Source organism: Myodes glareolus, chromosome 26, assembly GCF_982192425.1.
Source record: "Myodes glareolus chromosome 26, mMyoGla1.1, whole genome shotgun sequence".
Classification (NCBI taxonomy): Eukaryota; Metazoa; Chordata; class Mammalia; order Rodentia; family Cricetidae; genus Myodes; species Myodes glareolus.
In genome coordinates, this window is record NC_142051.1 from 35819184 (window position 1) to 35843085 (window position 23902).

A 23902-nucleotide genomic window follows, 5' to 3' on the forward strand; every position below is an offset into this window, starting at 1 on the left:
TATAACATAATATTAATACTGAGACTTTGTACCATGCTATAATTTCATTCTGAAATAAATATAATCATCTTGTTGATAGGCAGAGAGCCTTTTGTCTTCCCAAGATAAGTGCACTACATTATGGTGACTTCTGACTAGTTTTTTAAGTATGAGATTTATAGGCTTCATTCCGATTCATTGAATTAAACTCTAGTTAATTCTAGTTACCAGGAAGGTAATTCCAAATATAAATTCTAGGTCATTCTGTTGCACAACTAAAAGTGGAAATAAATGAGGAGACCGTATCACACTAATACTTGTGTATAACCTGAACAAGTGTTTTTCTTTTTTGTTAAAAATTCCAGTTACTTAGAGGTAAGTTGTTTAGTTTTTCTGCCTTTTGAGTGTATTTAATTAATAATTCTACACATGTCATTCATAATCTTTAGCAAGGCATCCTGTTCAAGCTGGCGGAAAGCATCAGGAGCTGGACGTTTTCTTCTCAGCACACTAAGAAGGATGACTCACTCCACAAGTTGGTGAGTGTCTGCTGGCTTTCCTCGCTTCTGTTCTCTCTCCAGGGTCCTGCAGAACAGGGAGCACCGAAAGATCAAAATCTGTTTAGCTGTGGCCTTGCTGTGTTCTGTGACCGGTCTTTATTAGACACTCACTACAATAACTGGGACTTAAAGGGGGCTTGATGGTACTGTTCCTATTTCTTAGGAAGGGTAGCCAGTGTTCTGGTGTTACTGAGGCCGTGCTTATTAGACTGTTAGTTTACTGCCATCTCCATCGTTGGCAGGTATTTCTCTTAGGAAGGAAGGAAATTAATGCACTGATTGGCACGACCAGCTCAGTCCTGCGGGACTGTAAATCACACTTCCCAGAGTCAGTACTGATGGCTTCTCTGGTTCCTGTAAACCTCGCTCCCCACCTCTGTTCATCTCCTTCTCTCTCTGCTGCAGTTCTTCTCTTGCTTAGCCCAACCTCTAGAGAGGTCCAGTCAGCCTTGCGACCTACCAGTGTAGCATCCATGCAGTATATCTAGAATGGTCAACGTACTAAATTCTCTTGGTTCTCAGAGATGTCATTAGCTTGCAGGTGAGCAAGTGTTAGGATTCTCTGCTAGTCTGTGACCCAAAGAATTACCGATCTTTTTTAAACTAACTCTTGTATAGCAGTCATTTACAAAACGTGGTAAAATGCTTTCACATTTTGATTGGATACTCCAAACCATATTATAAGATTTGATCTGTTGTGCCAGTGAGAGAAAGCCAAGGTTTAGACAGCTTTGCCTAATCACTTTTTAAGTGAATTGTCCAAGAATGTTCAGCAAGGAAATGATAAAGGGAGAATTTGGACCCAGATCTGAACCAAAAGTCTGTGCTCTTTCCAGTAAAACATACTGCTTCTCTAGCTTGAGTTTTGATACGTTTTTATATAATTTATTTGCATGTTATGTACATTGGTGTTTTGCCTGCATGTGTGTCTGTGTGAGTGCATTGATTGCCCTGGAACTGGAATTACAGACAGTTGTGAACTGCCGTATGGAATTGAACCCCGGGTCCTTTGGAAGAGCCGCCAGTGCTCTTAACCCCTGAGCCATCTCGCCAGCCCTGAGTATTGATACTTTTTAAGAAACCAAAATTGCTGTAATCCATCGCATCAGCTCAGCATCACTTCTCCCTAAAGAGTCTGCACAGTTTAACCCTAACGTCCTTCCCGTGCCAGCTGGTCGTTGTTATTTTACTATGAACCTTGTCTTCCATCTCCTTTATCCTTAGGGTTGTGTTTCTGCTGTTTCCCTGTTTTCTCCCAGTCTGTGGCAATCTTTTCAGTAAGCCATCTAGCTTTTCATCCTGTTAGGCCTTATATCCTTTGCCAGCCTAGTAACAGTTACCTGTGCTTATGTTTGGTATGTGTTAGATTATGTTGCATAAGCATAACATGTTTTTTGTCTCTTTAATTATTTCAGATGTGCTAATACACATAATACTTTCTATAGAAACTCTTTATGATTTACAGATGTCAACTTATTTCCTCTTATGAAGTAGGTATTGTTGTTTACCCCCTATGCAGAGGAGAAAATTGGCACTGAGAAATTATCAGCTTGCTAAGTTATAGAGCACAGCAGGCTGTCTATAAATATCATTAACGTACTGCACATTTCAAAAACTGTGAGAAAGGATCTTGAAAATATCACCACATGGCAATGATAAATGTTTGAGAAGATAGATATGTTTTGTCTGATGTGAGCATACCACAATATGTATGAATCAAAATTCTCATGGAGTCCCATTAATTTTATGTTGTTTTACTTTGCTTCTGATTTTTTTTTCATTTTTGTGTGTCAGTCTTACTCTGTAGCCCAGGATAGCCCACCCTCACCTCAGAAATCTGGCTGTCCTCCTGTTCCAACCTTCTAAGTGCTGAAATTTCATGCCTAAGTCACCATGCCCTCCCTAAGTTTATGTTCTTGTGTATTACTTAAGCAAACCAGGGCCAGAAAGATGGCTCCTGGAGTCAAGATCCTCGCTGTCACACCTGACAGCCTGAGGTTGATCCTAGGACCTGTACAGTGGAAGGAAGCAGTGGCCTCCTCTGAGTTGTCCTTTGATCTCCATGTGTACCCACATGTGGAATTGAAATATACAATTAATAAATTGAATTTTAAAAGTTTAAATAAATAAAGTAAACCAACAACTACGGAAGACTTAGGCTTTGAGCTGAGGATTGTGGGAAGTCACTCATCTCTCAGACTAGACAGGCTCTCTCCTGTCCGCTGCAGCTGCAGCCTCCTCTCCGGTCACTTCTCCTCATGCTTTGGACCAGCTCAGCCTCCCTCTTGTATTCGCTCTGATTGCTGTGTCTCTTCTGCAGAGCTTCTGCCCCCAGTGCCCTTTTCTACTGTGATTGTTTACTTCACTGTAGAGACTTAGAGGCGGGGGATAGCTGGGTGACAGAGCACTTGCCTGGCATGCCTGAGGTGTGATCGTCAGCACTTCTGGAGGAAGACACCTGAGGAATCTTGTTCTTTTTTTGTCTTCAGTGTCTGAGTGTTCGTTTTCAGAAGGCCATGGTCCCTCTGACAAAGCTCCTAGATTCTGGCTAGATTACTTTTCTATTGCTGTCACAAAATCATGACCATTTAATTCAGCTTATCATTTTAGAGGGCTAGAATCCATGACAAGGTTCACATCTTGATCCTCAAGCAGGAGGTAGAAAGCCCAGTGAAAATGGCCCAAGTCTTTTGAGACCTCAAAGCCCATCCCCAGTGATCCACCTCCCCCAATCCTTCCCAAACAGTTCCACCAACTGAGGACCAAGTGTTCAAACATAAGCGCCTACAAGGGCCATTCCCATTCAGATCAGCACACTGGCTCTATTGGTGCAGTGTCCAGAGTCAGCATCCTTTGTGTTATGTTTTCTAAGTATATTATGGTTTTCACATTGCATACCAGTAATTTAATTTAACAGGCATAAGTGACTAAGTTTATGGATCTGTAATTGTTTTATATCTCATTACTACAAATTTACTTTTCACATCTAGTAGTTTAATAATGTTCATCTCAATCTTCGTTTTCTATTTACAGTGAAAGTACCTGTCACATTAAGGAGAGGTTGAATTGTTTCTTCTAGGATTCTACTTTGTAAATAAATACCTACAGCTGTAGTTATATTAAACTTAGCATTTAATGCAGTCTTATGTATGTATTAATTCATCTCCTCTATTTTGATGGCAAGGACACTGGATTCCGACTGGACTCACTACATATCATCCTGCAGCAGGAAGTCCTGCTACAAGAGGATGTGGAGCTAATTGAGCTACTTGATCCCAGCATCCTGTCTGCAGGGCAGCCTCAACAGGAAAATGGACACCTTCCAACACTCAGCTCCCTGGCAGCCCCTAATGTTTGGTACTGTCCAGAAAACATTTCTATTTTGTCTACTTACATGTAGAATATTGGCAGAAGAAATCTATCATAATATTCTCTATTGTAAAGGCCTTATGAACATTCCATATATTTAGAATTACAGCAAATATAGTGGTATGTCAGAGATTAAAAACAAAACAAACCAAAGTTCTGGGGGAAATTACCATGTAATTAGTTGTATGCTTAGCAACTCAACTGTCAGGGATAAATATACCAAAATATCACACCACAGTGCAGTGTGCATGTCAGCCCTAGTCAGCTAGTATCATGGCTGTGCACAGAGGTGTTGATGGCTGGGACATAGAGATAAAACAGCACTTATTGCTGTGTTGGCTGAGAAAAGACCATCACTGACAATGACGTGAACTATTTCAACTTGGGAAGTTCAAACAAGGGAATCACAGGCTCCCGGGAGTTGGGGGCCAGCCTGGTTAATATAGCAAAGACCTCGTGTCAGAAGACAAAAGCAGTCAAACCCAGACAGTCCTGAAACCTTTCAGCTACTGGAAATATTTGAGTCTAATGCAAAAGTCCTAGGTAACAATGTATCTTAAAATAGTTTTTTCAACAAGGAAAAGATAAATACTAAAAGATTTTCTGTATGTACAATTGTGTATGGGAATTGTTGATGCCTTTCTCCTGTTTTTTTTATGTATGACAGAGAAGGGATGAATGAATCAAATGTACAAAGTCACTGCCCGAATTAGTCAAGTTACATAGGTAGCTAGGCTGACTGTCTGTGTTCTGAATCCCTTTCCTGTCATGTTGTAATGGATAGCCAAGTGTGTTTCCAAGACAGCAGTCACTGAAATACCATCATGAGAAAATAAACATTGTTCTCTTTAAAAATAGAAGAATTTGCCTGGCACAGTGGTATGTACCTGAAGTCCCACAAGTGTGATTATAGTGTAAGCTACTAAGACACTTGCTTGAGCCCAAGAGTTCAAGACCAGCCTGGACTACACAGTGAAGACCTTGTCTCCAAAAGACCCACAAAATAGATATTTATGTGCATATTACAAGTATGTATATAAGCAAATTGAACCATAGATGTTACGTATTTATAGGGCTAGAGACATAGCATTTGCTAAGCATTTGCCATGCAAGCATGAGGACCTAAGTTCAGTCCCAAAACCAACCACATTTTAAAAAGCTTGGCATGGCAGCATATGTGTGTAATGCCACTGTTGGGGAGGCAGCTGTTGACAGGCAGCTCCTGGGGCTCCCTGGCCAGCCAGCATAGCCTGTCTGGAAAGGCCTGTTGTGATGGTGCATGCCTATAATCCAGACATTCAGGAGGTAGAGGCAGGTGGATCTCTCTAAGTTCAAGGCCAGCTTGGTCTACATAGCAAATAGCTTTTACTAAAAGTAATAGATTCTAGAAGAAGTTAGGGCTCCAGACTGGGAGGTGGCTCGGTGGGTAAAGTGCTTGCCACATCAGCATTAGTGCCTGTGTTCAGGTCCCTAACACCCACATAAACTCTAAGAGCCAGGTGTGGTGGGTGGTGTGCAGCTGCCCTGGCAATGGGCGGGTGGAGATAAGCAGGCCCAGAGGCCGTGCTGGCCAGACAGTGTAGGCAGAAAGATGTGTTTCAGGTGCAGTGAAAACCCTATTTCAGAAAGTGAGGTGGAAAGTGAGAGCCACATGCAACACTCAGGAAGCTTTCTCACATGACTGAGCGTGCCTGTAACTCCAAGGATTGCTGATGCTGTTTCTACGCATCCACAGATACACTCGCCTGTATTTTTGTCTTATGTGTACACATTTCACCAAAGTTTTCACTGTTTAATTGACTCAAATAAAAATTTTATGCAAACCTCTATTTCTATTAATGTAGTACAGAAGTAAGTACAGGGCTTATCTACTTCATGATCTATGGCAAAAATGTTTTTTCAAGTTAGTGATGATTATTAAATTAGATGACCATTCAGTTATCAACTATGCTTTATTGCTGTTGATCTTTTGGTGACAAGGTTTTATTGTGTAGCTTATCTATATCCAGCCCCTAAGTGCTTCAGTTGTGGGCGCTCACCACAGTGCCTGCAGGAGAAGCACAGACTGGCTGTGCAGAACATGGTTTGTGTGCAGAAAGCTTTGGGTAAAACAATCAAACTATCTTTGAGATTATATCTGTAAAATTGGGTTGTTAATTTGCGTGATAAATACCGAACTTTTTAAGCCAGTTGTAAACAACACTTCTCGCCAGTGCCCTTTACCCAAATTAACCAGCTGTATTTTAATACCTAGGCAGCATTAGCCAACATGCTCAATGTTGAAGACTGTTCCACATCACCCTATTGTGTGCCATATTTTAAACTATTGCTTCATAAAGACTCTAGTATTTTGTTATTTTGTTTTAATAAACTGAAATCTGTCGTTGTTTCTACCAGCTCAAGTAGCTGACCTCTCTCTCTAGTCTGACAGCGTCTTCTTGGTTTCTGTGTTCGCAGGGATGCCTCGCTGCTACTTGCCTTCATTAGTTTGCTCATCATGCTTCCCACGTGGTGGATTGTGTCTTCCTGGATGGTGTGGGGAATAATTCTGTTTCTTTACTCGATCATACGAGCTTTGAAATTATGGAGGACAGCCAAGCTGCAAATGACTCTGAGAAAATATAGGGTCCGTTTGGAAGACATGGCAGCAAATAGCCGAGCCTTCACTAACCTTGTGAGAAAGTCCCTGCGACTTATTCAAGAAACCGAAGTCATTTCCAGGGGATTTACTCTGTGAGTTCATTTCTCACTTTATTTTTTAAATGATTCTGTTCTGCTATTTACTTTAAGGAGAATATCTTGTTTTTATTTCTGCGTTACAGTTATGACAGGGGAGGTCCACGTAGTCTATTAATGAAGGGACAGTCGTTATATGCTAGATATATATAGTATAGCAGTATATAGTATAGTAGGGCTTTGATTATCTGCTTGGATTCATGTTTTGTGAAAAATGTTTTGAGAATCATAGTGGCTCCAGCCTGTTACTGTGTGATTGGGTGAGACGGTGGCAGCATTTAACCCTGGACTGCATGTGCAGTGGCGACCCAGGAAATGTGTGCTTCCTTACTCCCTACCAGAAGCCTCATTGCCCAATTCAGATGGCAGACGTAGCTGATGATTTCACGTTAAAATCTAAACATGTTAGTAACACTCCCTGGGTAACCACTAGCAGCTGCTGAAGCGCTAGACCTTCCAGAGTATCCTGTTAATAACGATGCTGCATGTTCGCGTAAGAAACTGAACGGTTAGCAGTCTAGCTGTCAATGCCTATGCTCCAGGACATGCTGGACCCTTACTAAAAGGAGAATTGCAGGACTAGGGCGATGGCTCAGCAGTAAGAACATTGTGCAAGCATAAGGGCTGAGTTCACATCCCCAGCACCTCTGTTAAAAACCCGGCATGGTATAGCTGTAACTGCAGTGCCGCAGGGAGTGGGCACAGGAGCATTGAGGCTTCCTGGGATCCATGACAGAACCGTCTCAAGAGAGTAAAGCGGTTCATGAAAGAGCAGGACCCTGGCCTCCTGAGTACCCTGGCATCTCTATCTACATAGACAAGTGCATACATCACTTAGCGCACACACAGGGCAGCTATGTTCCTTGTGCTGTGCTAATCAGTTTCCCATACAACTAGAGGTATTCAGAGAGCGATTATCCGTATCCATCTTATCTGACTTCAGAGGCCCATTTCCAGTACACTAGGCTACCTACAAAATGTTCACAAATGACAGTTAGGGATAGACTATAGTATATTCAATAATTTATGTAATTTTTAAATGTTTTAATTAGCACATATCATACAGTGGGTTTCATGTGACATTTTCATACATATGTATAATGTATTTCATCATATTGCCATCCCATCACCTCTCTTGTCCCCTGTCCACTATATAACACTTTTCTCTTGCCATTCATAGTTAGGAAAAGTCAGTCTGTAGTGAACAATAATTGCTTTAACTAGTTGAGGTTGGAAGATAGTAAAAATCAGGAGAGAGACACCTTTTGTAGCCTTTGCATCGTTCGCTGTGCTCTAGGCTAATACTTGACCTGGCCCTAAAGGCTCTGTCCGAACAGTCGTGCATCACCATGGTCTTCACGTTCTGCGCTCCTCAGAACAATCCTGAGAGTACAGATGACATGGACGGACCTCATGCCTTCTGTGCTCGGTGCAAAGCCTGAATCCTGTGCATGTTGAGTTTGTCCTTCTGCTAGGTTAGGTTCAGTTCTTGCCAGTCAATAGCAAATTTTGAGTTGCTTGTCAAACTTTAAAAATTAACAAAGTCACGCCTAAATTAAGTAGTAACTCCTTCTCATTGTCGACATAACAGCGTTCTCTGGGGAGGCCTGAGTGGTAAGTGGCTGTGTGCCCAACCAGTGCTTAGACACGCATGTGTGCAAGGCGCTGTGACTTGTCAGTTCTCTGACTTTTACCCATAGCCGTGGACTTAACATGAGAAGGTAAAGTGGGCCATTGAGCATGGCTCCCCACCCCCGATCATGCCTTTGTGCCATCAGGTGGCAGGTGGATAAAGAGACATGCTGGAAGAAGTCATTTCATTGTTTCCATCCAACTGGACACTGGGCTGGAAAGTGGCAGGGATAGTAGACCCTGCCTCACGGTGTCTTAGAAATATTCCCATCTGTAAAACAGATTCAGCGAAGCCCAAGCCCTAATGCTTCATGGTTTGTTTCTTCCCCGGTGTTTCCTGCTGGCCTTCTTTTCCTGTGTTCCCGTACTTAAAATTAAGTCTGTCCATCTTTGTCCATATATATTACACTGTCAGCATTCTAGTTCGATGTCTGTACTGTAGATTTGTGGTTTTATGAAGAAGGTTTACAAATGCTGACATTTTGTCTTGCCATTGGAGGAGGTTACTGATCAGAATAACTGCAGCATCTAGCCCTGCCTACTCTCAGTCATGAAGTAGCACATTTCTTGTCGGGGTTGCAAATGCTTTCCATTGGCCTAGGGAAGGCCGTGAAATGTGAGCTCGAGAGCAGCTGGCTTGCCACATCGTAATCCTTACTTTGCCTTTCTGCTTGCATTCCCCTGTTGGCCACTGGTCCTGTTGCCTTTCTGCCTCCCCTACTTGATTGTGAGTAGGTAAGTGCCAGTGGCAGCAGGTGGGTAAGTAATTCTCCCTACTTTTATGGATGTACAGATGGATTTATGTATGGCGGTTAAGTGCTCTGTACACGTGACCAAAGAAGTGATCAGTGAACATTAATGTAAATGCATATTAAGCATGAGAAAGTGTTGATAATTAAGCCCTTTATAGAACCTGTAGATGTGGGGTTTTGAAACTGTAAAGTAGTTCTACTGTAGTGTGTTTGACCAGGTAGAATATCTTTATGTAGAAAGCCATAAATTCGTACAGAAATGGTCCTCACCTCTAGTCTATGTCAATTAAAATTCATGTTCTCTATGTTTGACTAAATATTCTGTGAGCTTTTAAATTTTCAGTTGTTTTTTGTTTTGTTTGTATATTTTAGTGATTTGTATGTATCAAGAAAAAGGAGGCAACACTTGATTTGAGATACTTAGAATAATTTTAAGAAAGAATTTTTCTCTAAGTTTAATAGAATTATGGATTTAGGAAACACTAACTTTAGGACACCTGTACAGTTGTATCACATTTTACTTTTCAAGTTTGCTTGACAGGGTCAGTGCTGCTTGCTCATTTAATAAAGCTGGACAGCATCCCAGCCAGCATCTCATCGGCCTTCGGAAAGCCGTCTACAGGACTGTAAGAGCCAACTTCCAAGCCGCAAGGCTAGCTACCCTGTACATGCTGAAAAAATATCCTTTCCTGTCTCCGTATGAGGCTAACAGTGTTTCCAAAACCCTGAATTAGATGTTACAGTTGCATCCTGAGACATGAGCTGTAAATTGAGATCGCCTGTTTCAAATCTAATTTCTCTCTTCACTTCTATTTCAAAACTGGAAGTGCTTTGCAGGGGGATGACAGCCACAGTCAGGAAGACATTTCTGGATGGACCATTACAACGGGGATATGTCGAAGTCTCTCTCCTCACTGGTCAAAGAGCTTGGCTGTGCAGATGAGACTCTCTAGGGAATGAGTGACTCTGACAGATTTGTGTCGTCACATGGTTAACCTGGCAACAGCCTCCAGAGCTGGGTGTTCTGAGTTCAGAATGTGGCTGTATTATTCTTTACTGCACGGTTGAATTTAAGCTAGTTTTTTTTTTAACTATTCTCTGCTTTACTGTCATCTTTAAAATGGCAGTATTTCATAATTAATAAAGTAAGTTTCATAAATTTGTTAAATTATGAGTAAATAAAAGGCTAAAAACTACTCTTTACCTTCAGTCTGCTGGGTACTGATCAAGATGATGTTTTGTGCTGATGTATACCTTATATTCTATCACTACTTGCTTTACAGAAGCCTTCCTGGGTATATTTCCTATCTCTACTTTATGAAAACAAAAAGCAGAAGTTAAGTTACTTATAATTTAAATCATATAATGTATATATGTACATATATGTAAGTATGTACTCTGTAGAGCTACACTGTGCTGCGTCTTTGGAAGTGAATAGAAAATAGTTAATCCTCATCAAGAATGTGTCCATCTGTTCCCCACTGCATAAAATGTCTGTCAGCTATGTGTCAGATACTACCAGGTATTAAAGAGACAGAGTAAAAACTTGTACTTACTCTGAGGTTTAGTTCTGAGGACTTTTGAGTGATATCAATAGATAAACAGCACTCAGAATATAAGTACTCAGGGTATCTTCGAACATTCTAGGACAGTAACCGTGATTTACAGGATTAACGAAGACTTCCGCAGTAATTCGCCTTTCAAGAATGAATAGGAGTTGATTGTGTGAATATAAATGCATTACAGATAGCAAAAAGCAAAAGTCTGTGGAAAGAGCAAGGCATGGCGATATTTGCCTCTAATCCCAGCAGAGGCAGAGGCAATGGATCTCTTAGTTCAACGTCAGCCTGATCTACAGAGTGAGTTCCAAGACAGCCCGAACTACACAGAAACCCTGTCTTGAAAAAAACCAAAACCAAAACAAACAGAAAGTAAATGAGAAGAACATTGATGTAGAAAGATCTCCAAGTTATATTTAAGTGGGGAGAGGGCTAGCACAGTGCCCAGGGCATTGTTTATACCCTTCCATTTGTACCTAAGTATTCTGCACATATGCACGGACAAATAAGTTTATGTTTTTGTGTGCATGTAGTTATCATTGCAGATATCCAAACACCCACAGCTTTATACATGGATTTTGTGTGTGTGTGTGTGTGTGTGTGTGTGTGTGTGTGTGTGGTATATGCTGTCCACGAAATACCTTGCAGGCTGCAGATAAGGAAACTGAGGACTGTCAATGCTTTACGACAGGCAAACTATGTGGCTAAGTGACATGAAGAAGCAGCAGTTTCCTCTGTTTCCCTTAATACCTCATGTGTTTCCTATTCTAAAACTAACTGTAAAGAAATACACAGGGCAGAATGGCACATTCTCCAACACTCAGGGGATTGAGGAAAGAGGATGACACATTAAAGGCTAGCTGCCTGAGCTATGTAGGAAGTTACAAACCAGACTGGACTACATAGTAAGACCTTGTCACACCCAGCATGGTGACACATGTTTTAATCCAGTACTCGAAAGGTGAACACGTGGATTCCTGAATTCTAGGCCAGCCTGGTTTGCATAGTAAAACATGGTATTACAAAGAATAAAAATTACAATGTAGGGTTTGGAGAGATGACTCAGCAGTTAAGAGCTCTGACTGCTCTTCCAGAGGACCAGGATTCTGTTCCCAACACCCACATGGCAGCTAATAACCATCTGTGCCTGTAGGTCTGACTTCCAAGGGCATGGCAGGCACCTGGTGCAGAGACATATATGCAGGTACAACACCAATACACATAAAATGAAAATGAATTAATCTTTTAAAAAGCCCAAAATCTATAGGTTAGTGTCACAGAGAAATATGCAATAGAATATTTATAAGTTTAGTGAAGGACCGAATCCAAAGATTATCATATGTTCAATTCAAATGGGCAACTGATAGAAGTAGTCAGAGAGGTTCAAGACTTATGTTGGTCTGGGTTTGTGGAATGGCTCAGTAAGCAAAGGCACTTATTCTTCAAGCCCAAAGACCTGAATTTGCTCCGTGGGACCCTCGTGGAAGACGGAGATCACTAACTCCAGCAACCTGTCTTCTGACTTTCGTATCATTCCTAAACCCCAACTGGGATTTAAAAAAAGAAATAAATGTAAAAAAATTGCATGGGACTTCCTGTAACGGATCTGTGAAATGATTAACTACACCAAACCTATATAGATCGAAGTTAGAGACCTTGGTGTTCACTTTAAGAGCATCCGCGGAACTGCCCAGGCCATCAACGGTATGCGTAGCTGAAAAGTAAATAAACGGTGTCACTTCAAGTAATCCATGTGTGCCAGTCCGGTGGTGTAATGGTAGAGTCAGTAGGTGTGCCCTGGCCAAACAGTGTGGCTAGACACAAGGCCTTTGACCTGAAAAGAAGGCTGGAGTTTTGCTTTCTGTGCTTAAAGTTGCCAAAAGCAATGTTGAACTTGAGGGTTTGGTCCAGATTGTCTAGTCTTTGACCACATCTAGATGAACAGCACCCAAGATGAGCTAGCTGTCCATGTTAAGAGTTCATAGTAGATTCAGTCATGCGTGAGCTCTCCTGCCACACTGAAAAGGAACAGTTTGTTCAAAACCAGAAAAGGAGGTTGCACAGAAGAAAAAGATATCCCAGAAGAACTGGAAGAACAAACAAAATATATGACTCAGGAATAAATTCAGCAGAAATAAATGCAAGTACAAGGTGTTTTATGTACAGGTATAATATTATAGAAAAGCAACTAAAGAAGGAAAATAATTTGATTGATACTGATACATCCCGAGTAAGGTAACAAAATGGGCCAGTGTATATGTAGCAAGCCAGAGCAGGCTAGTGGGGACATGCTGAGCTCATGATGGCTGGTGTGGATCAGAAGGGCAAAGAGAAGACTTCACTGTGAGGGCCTGAGCCACGACACAATAAAGGACAAATACGGCTTTAATAAAGGACAAATACGGCTTTAGACAGAAGGTGTCAAAAACAACAACATTTTAGCAGTTTTGAAGAGCTGAACAAGTTGTTTTTATTTCTTACAGAATAGCAAGAAGTTTATGGAATACAGAGAAGAGGGCAGCAGGCTGGACAGTAGCTAGAGTGCTGCCTGCCTACTTTGAACTATTTAAACAAACAAACAAAAAAAAGCTTATTCAAAGTACCCTATAAGATACCTGAGTATTAGATCATTATGTTAGCTCTTATAATTGATTTCTTTAAAACAACTGGTTTTAAAGAAAAAACTCTTCAGTCTAGGTTCAGAATAAAATTAGTAAATAAGTTTTGGACATTTTTGATTGTGTGTTAATGAAGAGGTGTTGTTGATTGCCTTAACCTAATTTAACCTACCCCCTGAACTCTGAGAGTGACAATGTTACCAACTACATCTGTGTGGTACCTTTTAAGGAGCTGGGGCTCGGCCTCAGTGAAGAGCAGATATCAGAAGAGGAAGCTCGTAACTTGACAGATGGCTTCAGTTTGCCGGCCTTGAAGGTAACCCATTTAGAACAGAGGACTGGGGAGTTGACGTGTCCTGTTTTCCTTCTGCTTTCCTAGATGCTGTGTTTCCAGTGCTTTCGATGTTATGACACTGACTTCGAGAGCTGAGAGAGCACACAGATCGAATGAAGAGACCTTTGTGTTTTGGTGTTAGTGCTCTTAATTTAAGAATGCCATAGAGTATGTTTAGAAATAAGTGAATTACTTGATAGGAAGCCTGCATGAGCTTATTTCAGCAAACCTGGGCAAAGCGGTGGGGGGGGGTGTATAGCCCTTTATAAAATTCCCCCAATTTTTTCTTCATACCTTAAGAAAGAATTTCTTCACTAAAACAGGCTCATGAAAGAATATAATTGACAATATAAAAATAAAATTTCTTCTTCAAATACTATATATCTGAAGTACAATAAAGTAAAAACTATGATAATTTGAATTCTTTCTGCATAAAGAATTATAAGGTAACTAAAACTTAGAAGAGTAGGAGTTTAGCTCAGCAGTAGATTGCTTGCCCAACATGCATGAGGGCCTTGGTTCCATCCCCAGCACTGCAAATGCAGTCAAGCAAACAAGAAAATGCAGCATACAGAACCTATGGGATGGTAATTCACAGAACAGAAGTACAAAACCATTCAATGCAATAGAACTTTTAATAATACTATTGCAAGAAATACAAATAGAAATACTAAGTTGGGCTTGGAGAGATGGCTTCATGGTTAAGAGCCTACTGCTCTTCCAGAGGGCCCAGGTTCAATTCCCAGCTCCCATGTGGCAGCTCACAACTGTCTGTTACTCCAGTTCCAGAGGATCCAGCATGCTCACACAGGCATCCATGCTAGTCAGACACCAATGCACATAAAATAAAACACGGAAGGAAAGAAGGAAGGAAGGAAGGAAGGAAGGAAGGAAGGAAGGAAGGAAGGAAGGAAGGAAAAGAAAGGAAGAAAGAAAGAAAGACATTTTGCAAAGGGTCTGAGAAGCTAATAGTTTTGTTATCAATGCTTCAGAGAGAGCTCACATTCAGGTGCTGACAGTATAAGCTTGACTAGTGAATGCAGGTCTTCACAAAGTTGTATAGCCATTATCCTGGCAATTTCATCGTTACTAAATGATCTGAGGATGTAATCAGATATACCAAAAGTATGCTAAAAGCAAATTACAGTTCAGTCCTGTGGCATCAGTAGTGACTTATACTGAAGATGGCCATGGGAGGGAAATATGTATCTTTTCCCTTTTGAAGCAAGGTTTTTCTTCCATGGAGCCCTGGCTATCCTGGAACTCTGTACACTGGGCTGGCCTTGAACTCAGAGATCTGCCTTCCGAGTCCTGATCTTAAACATGCGCACCACCACTGCCTGCTATGGCCTTAGAAGCATATTAAAGAAAACAGATAAGGGTGGACTATAATTTAAGGAAAGTTATAAAAGCCGTGTGCACAGCTGTCGTTGCAGCACTCAGGAGGCTGATGCAGGAGGATCACAGTGGAAGGCCAGCCTGGATTCCATACGTAGCATAACCCTGTTACAAAAAAAAAATTAAATAAAACAGATAACAACCAAAGCGTATGTGCAGTCTGTTCCCAGGGAGTTTTACGAAGCCAGTCCAAACGACGTTAGTATGTAGCGAGCTCTTTGTAGCTGTTCGTTCCTTTTCTTTTAAACATCCCTTGATAACCATGCAAATCAGTTCAAAATGTAGTTGGGAGCATTTGTCGAGATACGTTTTGTGCTGAGATGTCTGTCTTTTAACTTTTGTGTTTTCTAATCTGTGTACATTTTCTGCTTCCAGAAAATGGAGTTCCATTCTCATCCCCTCTCACCCCATCCTCACCTTAACCACTGTTGTTGTCATCAGTCTCTCCTCTTTCTGTGTCTCCCTCTCTCTCTCTCCCTCTCTCTCTGTCTCTGTTTGTGTCTCTCCCTCTGGCAGGCAGGTCAGCCCTCCAAGTAGCTGGCTAGGATTATTTTGCTAACTTCTGACATCTACTCTTCCTTTCTTGAAATCGGAACAGCTGGAAAGAGCCTGTTAAAGCACAAGTTAAAGCTTAAGTCATTTCATTTCTTTTTTATTTTTTTCAAGACAGGGTTTCTCTGTGTAACAGCTCTGACTATCCTGGAACTCACTTTGTAGACCAGGCTAGCCTTGAACTGAGATTCGCCAGCCTCTACCTCCCAAGTGCTGGGATTAAAGGCGTGCGCCTCTACAACCCAGCAAGTCATTTTATTCTTGTGCCCAGTCAGTAACTCCCCATTTCTCTCCATGAAATCCAGAATAGGAAAATACACCATGCTCCCTCGTGCTTAAGCTAGCTCCAACCACACTGGCCTTGCTCTTCCTTAGGTATGCGATGTATCTTGCTGCCACAGACTGTACACATACAACTCCTGCTTCATTGAATGCTCTTCCTTCATGGACCACTGTTTCTGGATTACACTTTTAGAGGCCTTCCTGGCTTTGCCCTCTCTTGCTTTCTTTCCTCCCCCTTCATGTATGTGCATACCCTCATATATGTGTACAGAAAAGTAGAGTCCCATCACCATTTGCATACTTGTGAAATTCATTTAATAAAATCATCAAAAAGTTCTATTTCCAAGGTTTGTGGGTGATTGGAGTCTAACTTCTCTGAAGTAGTTTGATCTCTTGTCTGTTGTCACTTACTGTTCCTGCGACAGTGTTTCCTTCTGTGTTTGCCTTGGGGCTGTCCCTGGGTTACAACTGTGTCTGGAAAGCTCCTCGACTGTCTGCTTTCAGCTGTTTCTCAAGCATACGTTTGCAGAGACGGGAGATGTGACTCAGCCGTTGAGAGCACATAATGTTCTTGTGAGGACCCAAGTTCAGTTCCCAGTGCCTATCTTAGACGGCTCACAACCACCTGTGACTCCAGCTCCAGGGGAATCTGACACCCTTTTAGGACTCTAGCCGCTTACATTCTCGAGTGCTCATGTGCTTGTACTCTCAAGCATGTACACACATATTTTTTGAGGTTAATTTTTAAAAAGTAGGTTTGCAGTTTTCATGCCAGACATACTAATTCTTAGAACAAAGTAATTGTCTCAATTTGAGCCCTGTTTTGTTTTGTTTTGTTTTTTAATCTTTTCATTTTCTTGAACTAGGGTCTCACTGTGTAGCCCTTACTGTCCTGGAGCTTGCAGAGATCTGTTTGCATCTGCCTCCTGAGTGAGATTAAATGTGTGAGCCACCCCAGCTGGCCTGAATCCCACGTTCCTGTTTTTCCAATCTGCATGGATGTTTTGCCTGCACGTGTGTCCCTGCACCGCGTGTGTGCAGCGCTTCTGTCCCAGGGTTGCCTGGAACTGGAATTACGATGGTTGTAGGCTGCCTACCATCTGGGTGCTAGGAACGGAACCCAGCCTGGGTGCTCTACAAGAGCAACAAATGCTGCTAACTGTTGAGCTCTTCCGTGAGCTCTTCAACCTCAAATTCTTGGTGCATGTGTATGGATGCACACATACCACAGCATTCCTGTGGAGGTCAGAGGGCAACTGGCAGGAGTCCTCACCTTGTATCACATGAGTAGTGGAGATAGAGACAAATAGCCAGGCTTTGTACCCAGTGCCTTTGCCTGCTGAGCCGTCTCACCAGCCTGGAAGGTTTTAAAAAGGAAAATTCATTTCTAATAAATTTTTGAGGCAGGGTCTATCTGTATATATCCCTGACTTCTGAAAATCACCATGTACACCAGGTTGACCTCAAACTCAACCGATCTACCTGCCCCTGCCTCCCGAGTGCTGGGATTACAGGCATGTGCCACCATACCCAGCTTCACTTTATTGTTTTTAATTAGCTGTCTGGGTGCTGCATGAAGTCAGAGGTGTCCCGTTCCTCTGCAGCTGCAGTTACAAGCATTTGTGAGACGTCATATGGGTGGTGGTCTCCCAGATCCTCTGGAAGAGCACTGAGCCATCTCTCCAGCCCTCCATCCATTCTGAGATCATTTCTATCTAGGGTAGAATTGTGCTAAATTACATATAGGTGTTGGCTTCTGTATTAGAATCCTAAATCCTACATAATTCCAGATAGCATCCTTGGCTAATCCTAGAACTCATTCAAGTTCAGTTTAGTCATTATTTAGGATAATGGTGAGGGGTTATTTAGGATAATGTGAAAAGTTAAAAGTTGGAAGGTAAATAAGTTTGTAATTTGAATATTGACAGTATTTGTATTGATCAGTGTGTTCTTGCTCTCCTTCTCCCACCCTCTTCTGTCTCTCTTTCCCTCTCAGGTTTTGTTCCAGCTCTGGGTGGCACAGAGTTCAGAGTTCTTCAGGCGCTTAGCCCTGTTGCTTTCTACAGCCAATTCACCGTCAGGGCCCTTACTCACTGAGGCACTCCTGCCTCATCGAGTTCTGTCTGACGTGACTCAAGGTCTACCTCATGCTCATTCTGCCTGCTTGGAAGAGCTGAAGCGCAGCTACGAGTTCTTCCGGTACTTTGAAACTCAGCACCAGTCAGTACCGCAGCGTTTATCCAAAACTCAGCCAAAGTCGAGAGAACTGAATAACGTTCACACGGCAGTGCGTAGCTTACAGCTCCATCTGAAAGCATTACTGAATGAGTAAGTTTAGAAACTTGGTAAGGAAACTTCACCAGGATAAGCAAACATTTGGATCCGATTTTGGCTGTTTCTTCTGTCCTCATTAGAAAGAAGAAACACAGTGAAGCATGAAGGAAGGTTTGTGGGTGTGAGGTATCAGGGAGACACCGATTTAGAAGCACCATGGTTTAAGAGAATCATTTGTAGTTTTCCTTTTGCCTGGTTTCAGCAGAAGGTGGATGCTCCTTGTCTTGAGAGATAAAGTGGAGAGGATTATCAAATGTGAGCATCATTTTAACCCTCGTAAGGTAGGACTTTACACTGGAACCCCAGTCTGGAGAAGTATGCATGAGAACCATCACTATGTAAAGGGTAATACTTCCCTACTTTCTCAATGTATCACAGCGCGTTTGGAAGCATTTCTATTTTGGGTCTCAGTAAAGGGTAGTGTCCATATTTTTGTATTTTTTTTTCGCTTCTACGTTACATAATATTGCCATTCAGCTATAATTTCCAGATGTTTATAGTCTGCTTTGGTGTACTTTTATCAGTTGTAAATATTTTTCTCATCTGTTTCTAAATGGAAATTTTTACATTTTAAAAATTTAATGATCCAGGCCTGGTGATGGATGCCTTTAATCCCAGCACTCAGAAGGCAGAGGCAGGTGAATCTCTGTGAGTTCCAGGCCAGCCTGGTCTAAAGAGAGAGTTGCAGGACAGCCAAAGCTACATGGGGTGACCCCATCTCAAAAAAGAAAAGAGAAAGAAAAAGAAAAGAAAGACATGATGAAAGTACAGCTGAATGTAGTCATTCCCACTGAATTTCTCCAACAAATGTGAAATTTTCATATTGTAGGGCTGGAGCGAATGGGTAGTCAAGCTGTGCTGGCAGTCAGGAAGAAAGGTCTCTGGGATTTACTGAAGTGATAAGATTGCAGTTGGCAGACTTATCAGTCAAGAAGTCAAAGGGAAAATGCATAAGTCACATGTGAGCTAAAGTGGACCCAAAGGCCTGGAAGACTCAATAAACTAAAAGGGCTCCCTTAAGAGGGGTGAAGGTAGGCAAGTTAAACAAAGCTAGGCGTAGACGTGGGCGCTCAGAAACATGTTTGAGAGGATGAGCTCTGCCTCAGTCCAAGGCCTTTGAGAGGTTGATGGGAGACACGGGAAAGATAGGCTAGGAAAAGGGAAGGAGCTGCTGAGGTGGGAGCATCCCAGTAACCCTAAGATAGCAGCATGAGTAATAAGGCCATTTCCACCTGTGTGGGAACAGAGGTTGGATTATCCAAGTGTGTTAGAAAGGGTTCTCTAGAGCCAAAAGAGTGAATACACACACACACACACAGAGAGAGAGAGAGAGAGAGAGAGAGAGAGAGAGAGAGAGAGAGAGAGATACAGAAAAACCCTATCTCAAAAAAAAAAAACCAAAATAAAAGATTTATTATTAATGCATATATCTGTGTACTTGTATGCAGGTGCCAACAGAGACCAGAAGAGGGTGTTGCATACTCTAGAGCTGGAGTTACAAATGGTTATGCGCTGCCCCAAATGGGTGTAAGCCACTAGTGCTGTTAACCACTGAGCCATCTCCAGCCCCGTGATAGAAGCTGTAAGACAGGTTTTCATCCATAACTCCAGTTCCAGGAGATCCAGCATCCTCCTCTGACTCTGCAGTCATTAGCTACACTTGTGGTGCAGATATCCTTGCAGCAAAATGGTCATACATGTAAGATAAAGAACTCTACAAATAATTTTAAATATATTTTTTAAATATTAATATATAAATTTAAATATATAATTTCAAAATATGTGTATATATAATTTTTCTATTGTTAATTCTTAAAACTAGGAGATGAACTTTATTTTTTTAGATCAGAAATTGTCTAGTATGTGTGTAAGAAATACTTGTGGACTGTATCACACAATACTCTATATAAATTTCCATTCGTTCCTTGGGGGAAAGGGCTGTTTAGGTTGCTGACCACGTGCTCTGTCACGGAGCTACATCTCCAGCCCCACTCGATCACTTATAAGCATGCAGTCCAGTGGTAGCAAATGCACACACTGTTGAACAACTTTTACTACCATCTGTCTCTAGAACTGTTTGTTTTTATGGGCTTGATTTCTTAAAATAGTCCTCTTAAATGATAAAATTTCCACTTCATATTTTTAAAATGTTTCTGTTTTTCTGTGTTTCACAGAGTAATAATTCTTGAAGATGAACTTGAGAAGCTTGTTTGTACTAAAGAAACACCAGAGCTGCTGTCAGAGGCCTACCCGGTGCTGGAGCAGAAGCTGAAGCTGATTGAGCCCCACGTGCAGGCCAGCAACAGTTGCTGGGAAGAAGCCATTTCCCAAGTGGATAAACTGCTACGGAGGAATACAGAGAAAAAAGGTGGATTCTTTTCAGCTTATGCTTGTCAGATGTGCTTACTCCATTCTGCTGGCCTGTCTGTTGACATCACACACACACACACACACACACACACAATGAATCCAAAGTCTTGACTACTATTTTAATATAAAATACACAATGATTTGAATGTTCAGGGCATCATGTCTCCTTTTATAAAAACTGAAACAAACAGAGAAATGTCTACAGTGCTTCTGCTATCAGAACTTCCAGAAACTCTTACAGGCTGAGTACTAAAGGAACTGGCTGGGTGGTGGAGGCACACGCCTTTAATCCCAGAACTCTTTTGGCAGAGGCAGGCGGATCTCTTTTTTTTGAGGCCAGGCTGGTCTACAGAACAAGTCCCAGGACAGGGACAGGTTCCAGTGCTACACAGCGAAACCCTGTTTCCAACCAAAAAAAAAAAAAAAAAAAAAAAAAAAGGAACTGGTTTAAGCCAGGTGTGTTGTTGGTTAACACACAACTTTAATCTCAGCACTTAGGAGGCAGAAGCTTGAGGTCAACCTGGCATATATAGTGAGCTACAGGACAGCCTTGACTGCATCGAGAGAACTTGTCTCAGAAAAAAACCAAAAGAACAGCTTTGGCTGGATGTGGTTTCAAGCAGGGTCTCTTGGAGCCCAGGCTGTCCTGAGATGACCTTGAACTCCTAATCCTTCTAATCCTTCTGTCTCCACGCCTGGTTTTATAGGAGTATGCCACTTCTTTTTAAGTATAGATTATGATGAAAAGTATAATTATATATAAATATGTGATCATGTGATTATATATCAAATTGAAATTCAGTTAATTAAAAGTAAAGTCGGCTTAGGTGAGCCCATGACTTGTGTAGCTCATTTCCATTCCTGAGTGAAAGTAATGGAAAATGGGAAAATAAAAATAATACAAGATTGATCTTTATTTTCTTTTATTATTTTTGTTTGTTTGTTTGTTTAGAGACAAGGTTTCTCTGGAACTCACTGTGTAGACCTGGCTAGCTCAAACATGAAGATCCACCTACCTCTGCCACTGCCTCCCAAGTGCTGAGATAAAGGTGTGCACCACCACTCCCTGTGTTCTTTATTTTTTTATGAGAAAGAATAATGATCTGCTTTAAAGCCCTCCCAACACTGAACAAAATATTTCGTGGGAGTTGGGCATTTGTGCGTCCTCTAGCATGTGACAGATACTATGGCCATTCTTCAGAGCTTAACTTAAACCCATATGGTAAATATACTGCCATTACTATTAACTTTGGTGTCTTTAATCTTCACAAATACGATATTTTAACCAGAATAATTTGGTAGCCAGGTATGGAAGTACACATCAAAAATCTAACTCATGATTACACCAGGCATGGAAGTACACATCAAAAATCTAACACTCATGAACCTAAGATACAAGATCATTAGTTTAAGACCAACCTGGGCTCCTAGGAAGGCCGTACCTCAAAACAAGAACATCGGGGAAAGCAGGAAGTCATCCTAGGAGACTAGCGAGGTGATGGTGTCGAGGATGTCACAGCTTTAGATGTTCTCTCGCTCCTGAGGGCCGCTGCTCATCCTCACTCTGCTCCCCATCCTCTTCTTAAAGGCAAGCCTGAAGTAGTGTGTGAAAACCCACACTGCACCGCAGCACCCTCGGTACGGCCTACTCTGCACATTGAGGACAGAGACCCCATCCCTGAGGAGCAGGTAAGGGTGGGCGACGTTGGTTTAAGATGACGTGGGTGCTATCAGATACATTGTTGTGTTTCTGCTTCTAATGAGGCTAGGACTACAGTGTCATATAAACTTACATCAGAATATCAGCGCTTAGCGCCTTGAATGTGGTTTGTCAGCTCAGAGTAGAAAATACCCATCAACGGTGTTAACTTTCTCATCTAGAACCCTTTGTAGTGTCCACTGTTAGGCTTTGGGAAGATTTTAATTTATCAGTGGATAAGTTTGTTGCCTTCCTTCCTCTCCAACTGCCAAAATGATTGTCCCGAGAGAAAGTCCTCCAAAATGCCTGTCTGCCTGAAGTCCGTTGTCTTTGGTCCGTTTTCAGGAGCTAGAAGCTTATGTGGACGACATAGACCTAGAAAGTGAGTTCCTGAAGGAGGATTTGTACCACCTGTCTCCAGAGGACAAAGAGAGGCAGAAGCGTGAGCAGGAAGAGTCCAGGAGGGTGCTGCAGGAGCTGAAGTCTGTGCTCGGATTCAAGGCGTCAGAGGCGGAGAGGCAGAAGTGGAAGCAGCTTCTGTTTAGTGACCACGGTAAGCTCCGACTTCAGAGTCCAGGTTATTTCTTAGGTTATTTTCTTCTGTCTTAGCTGTAGAACTCTGCATCAACCAGTTAGTGTAGTGCTCTCGCATAGAAGCAAATCTATCTGGTTCATGAAAGAATGCCGTACACTTACACTGAGACGTTTTTGTCAGTTACTTAGTTATTTGATTGAGTTCTTTTGTAGTGGGCATCAAATTGAATATATTGAGCTAACCATGGTGGCACTGTAATCCCAGCAAGGAGGATCTTGAGTTTGAGGCCAGCTGGTGCTGCAAGTTTGCACTACCTAGGCTACATAGCAAGACCCTTTGCGGGTAGGAGGGACGGATAAAAGAAAGTAATAAATTTGCGATTTTAAGCTCTGTTCTCTATTTAATTTAATATTTAAATTAAATATTAAGTTAAATTTAATATTTATTTATTTCAGTAAGACCCACCATTAATAACTGTTTAATGCTGAAAATGCATAAAGATCAAGGCCCCTTGGCCACTTGGGTTAGGTTTCTTCGGTATTGGAAGCAGGGAGGTAAAGTGTGCTGACTCCGCGGTCAGGCTTGGACGTGGCTGGCTGACCTTCACTCTTTTCTTCAGTCGTGCTCCATGGGAGGCAAAAGCCAGAATGAAGAGAAACTTGCTATTGGTAATGTCAGCTGAGCTATCCTCAGTTGAGTTAATCCCTGTGGACTTAGAAGAAGGTAGAATGGGCCTTCCGTCCATTTTAGAGTATCTTTGTGGACCCTCAGATCCAGCCTGGTCTATACTTGTTGGTTTCATCTTTCTTTGTGTCCCATTGGCTCCCTTTAGAACCCAAATCCCTATTAGATTATGCTCGTCCATTAGAATAGCCCCTTAGCTGACCCCAATTTCAGTACCTTTTTCCCCTAAGCTATCCTGTAACATATTCCAGACTTTGTTCGAACTCAAACAGCTTATTAATTCTGTCGCAAAACTACAATAGTTCCATCTTTCTTATTAGATTCACCTTTTCAGTATAAGAATTCATTGTGTCCCTTGTATTTCCCAGTGTTTCTAATAAAGGTGCCCCTCTTAACTTACAGTTATCTAATTAGATAGTCCCACTGACTTGCTGCTTACACTCGCGAAGAAAATGGATGCTGGTCTCTGACCAAGTTGGTCTTCTCCACCAAGCTCTCCTCTCCGAGTG

General features: G+C 41.8%; 1 protein-coding gene across 5 annotated transcripts in view; it reads left to right on the forward strand.

The window, feature by feature from the left end:
* Vezt (vezatin, adherens junctions transmembrane protein) overlaps positions 1–23902 on the forward strand; it is a 53509-nt gene that overhangs the window by 26863 nt on the left and 2744 nt on the right. For 2 of the 5 annotated variants that reach the window (XM_085683391.2, XM_085683393.2), the window contains exons 3-11: positions 429–518; positions 3724–3896; positions 6366–6641; positions 9558–9707; positions 13374–13521; positions 17768–18099; positions 20280–20473; positions 22064–22164; positions 22520–22727. In XM_085683391.2, the coding sequence (XP_085539517.2) occupies positions 429–518; positions 3724–3896; positions 6366–6641; positions 9558–9707; positions 13374–13521; positions 17768–18099; positions 20280–20473; positions 22064–22164; positions 22520–22727 (1672 nt within the window). The remainder of the gene's footprint in view (positions 1–428; positions 519–3723; positions 3897–6365; positions 6642–9557; positions 9708–13373; positions 13522–17767; positions 18100–20279; positions 20474–22063; positions 22165–22519; positions 22728–23902) is intronic. The other 3 variants (XM_085683392.2, XM_085683394.2, XM_087902037.1) reach the window with 2 other exon arrangements.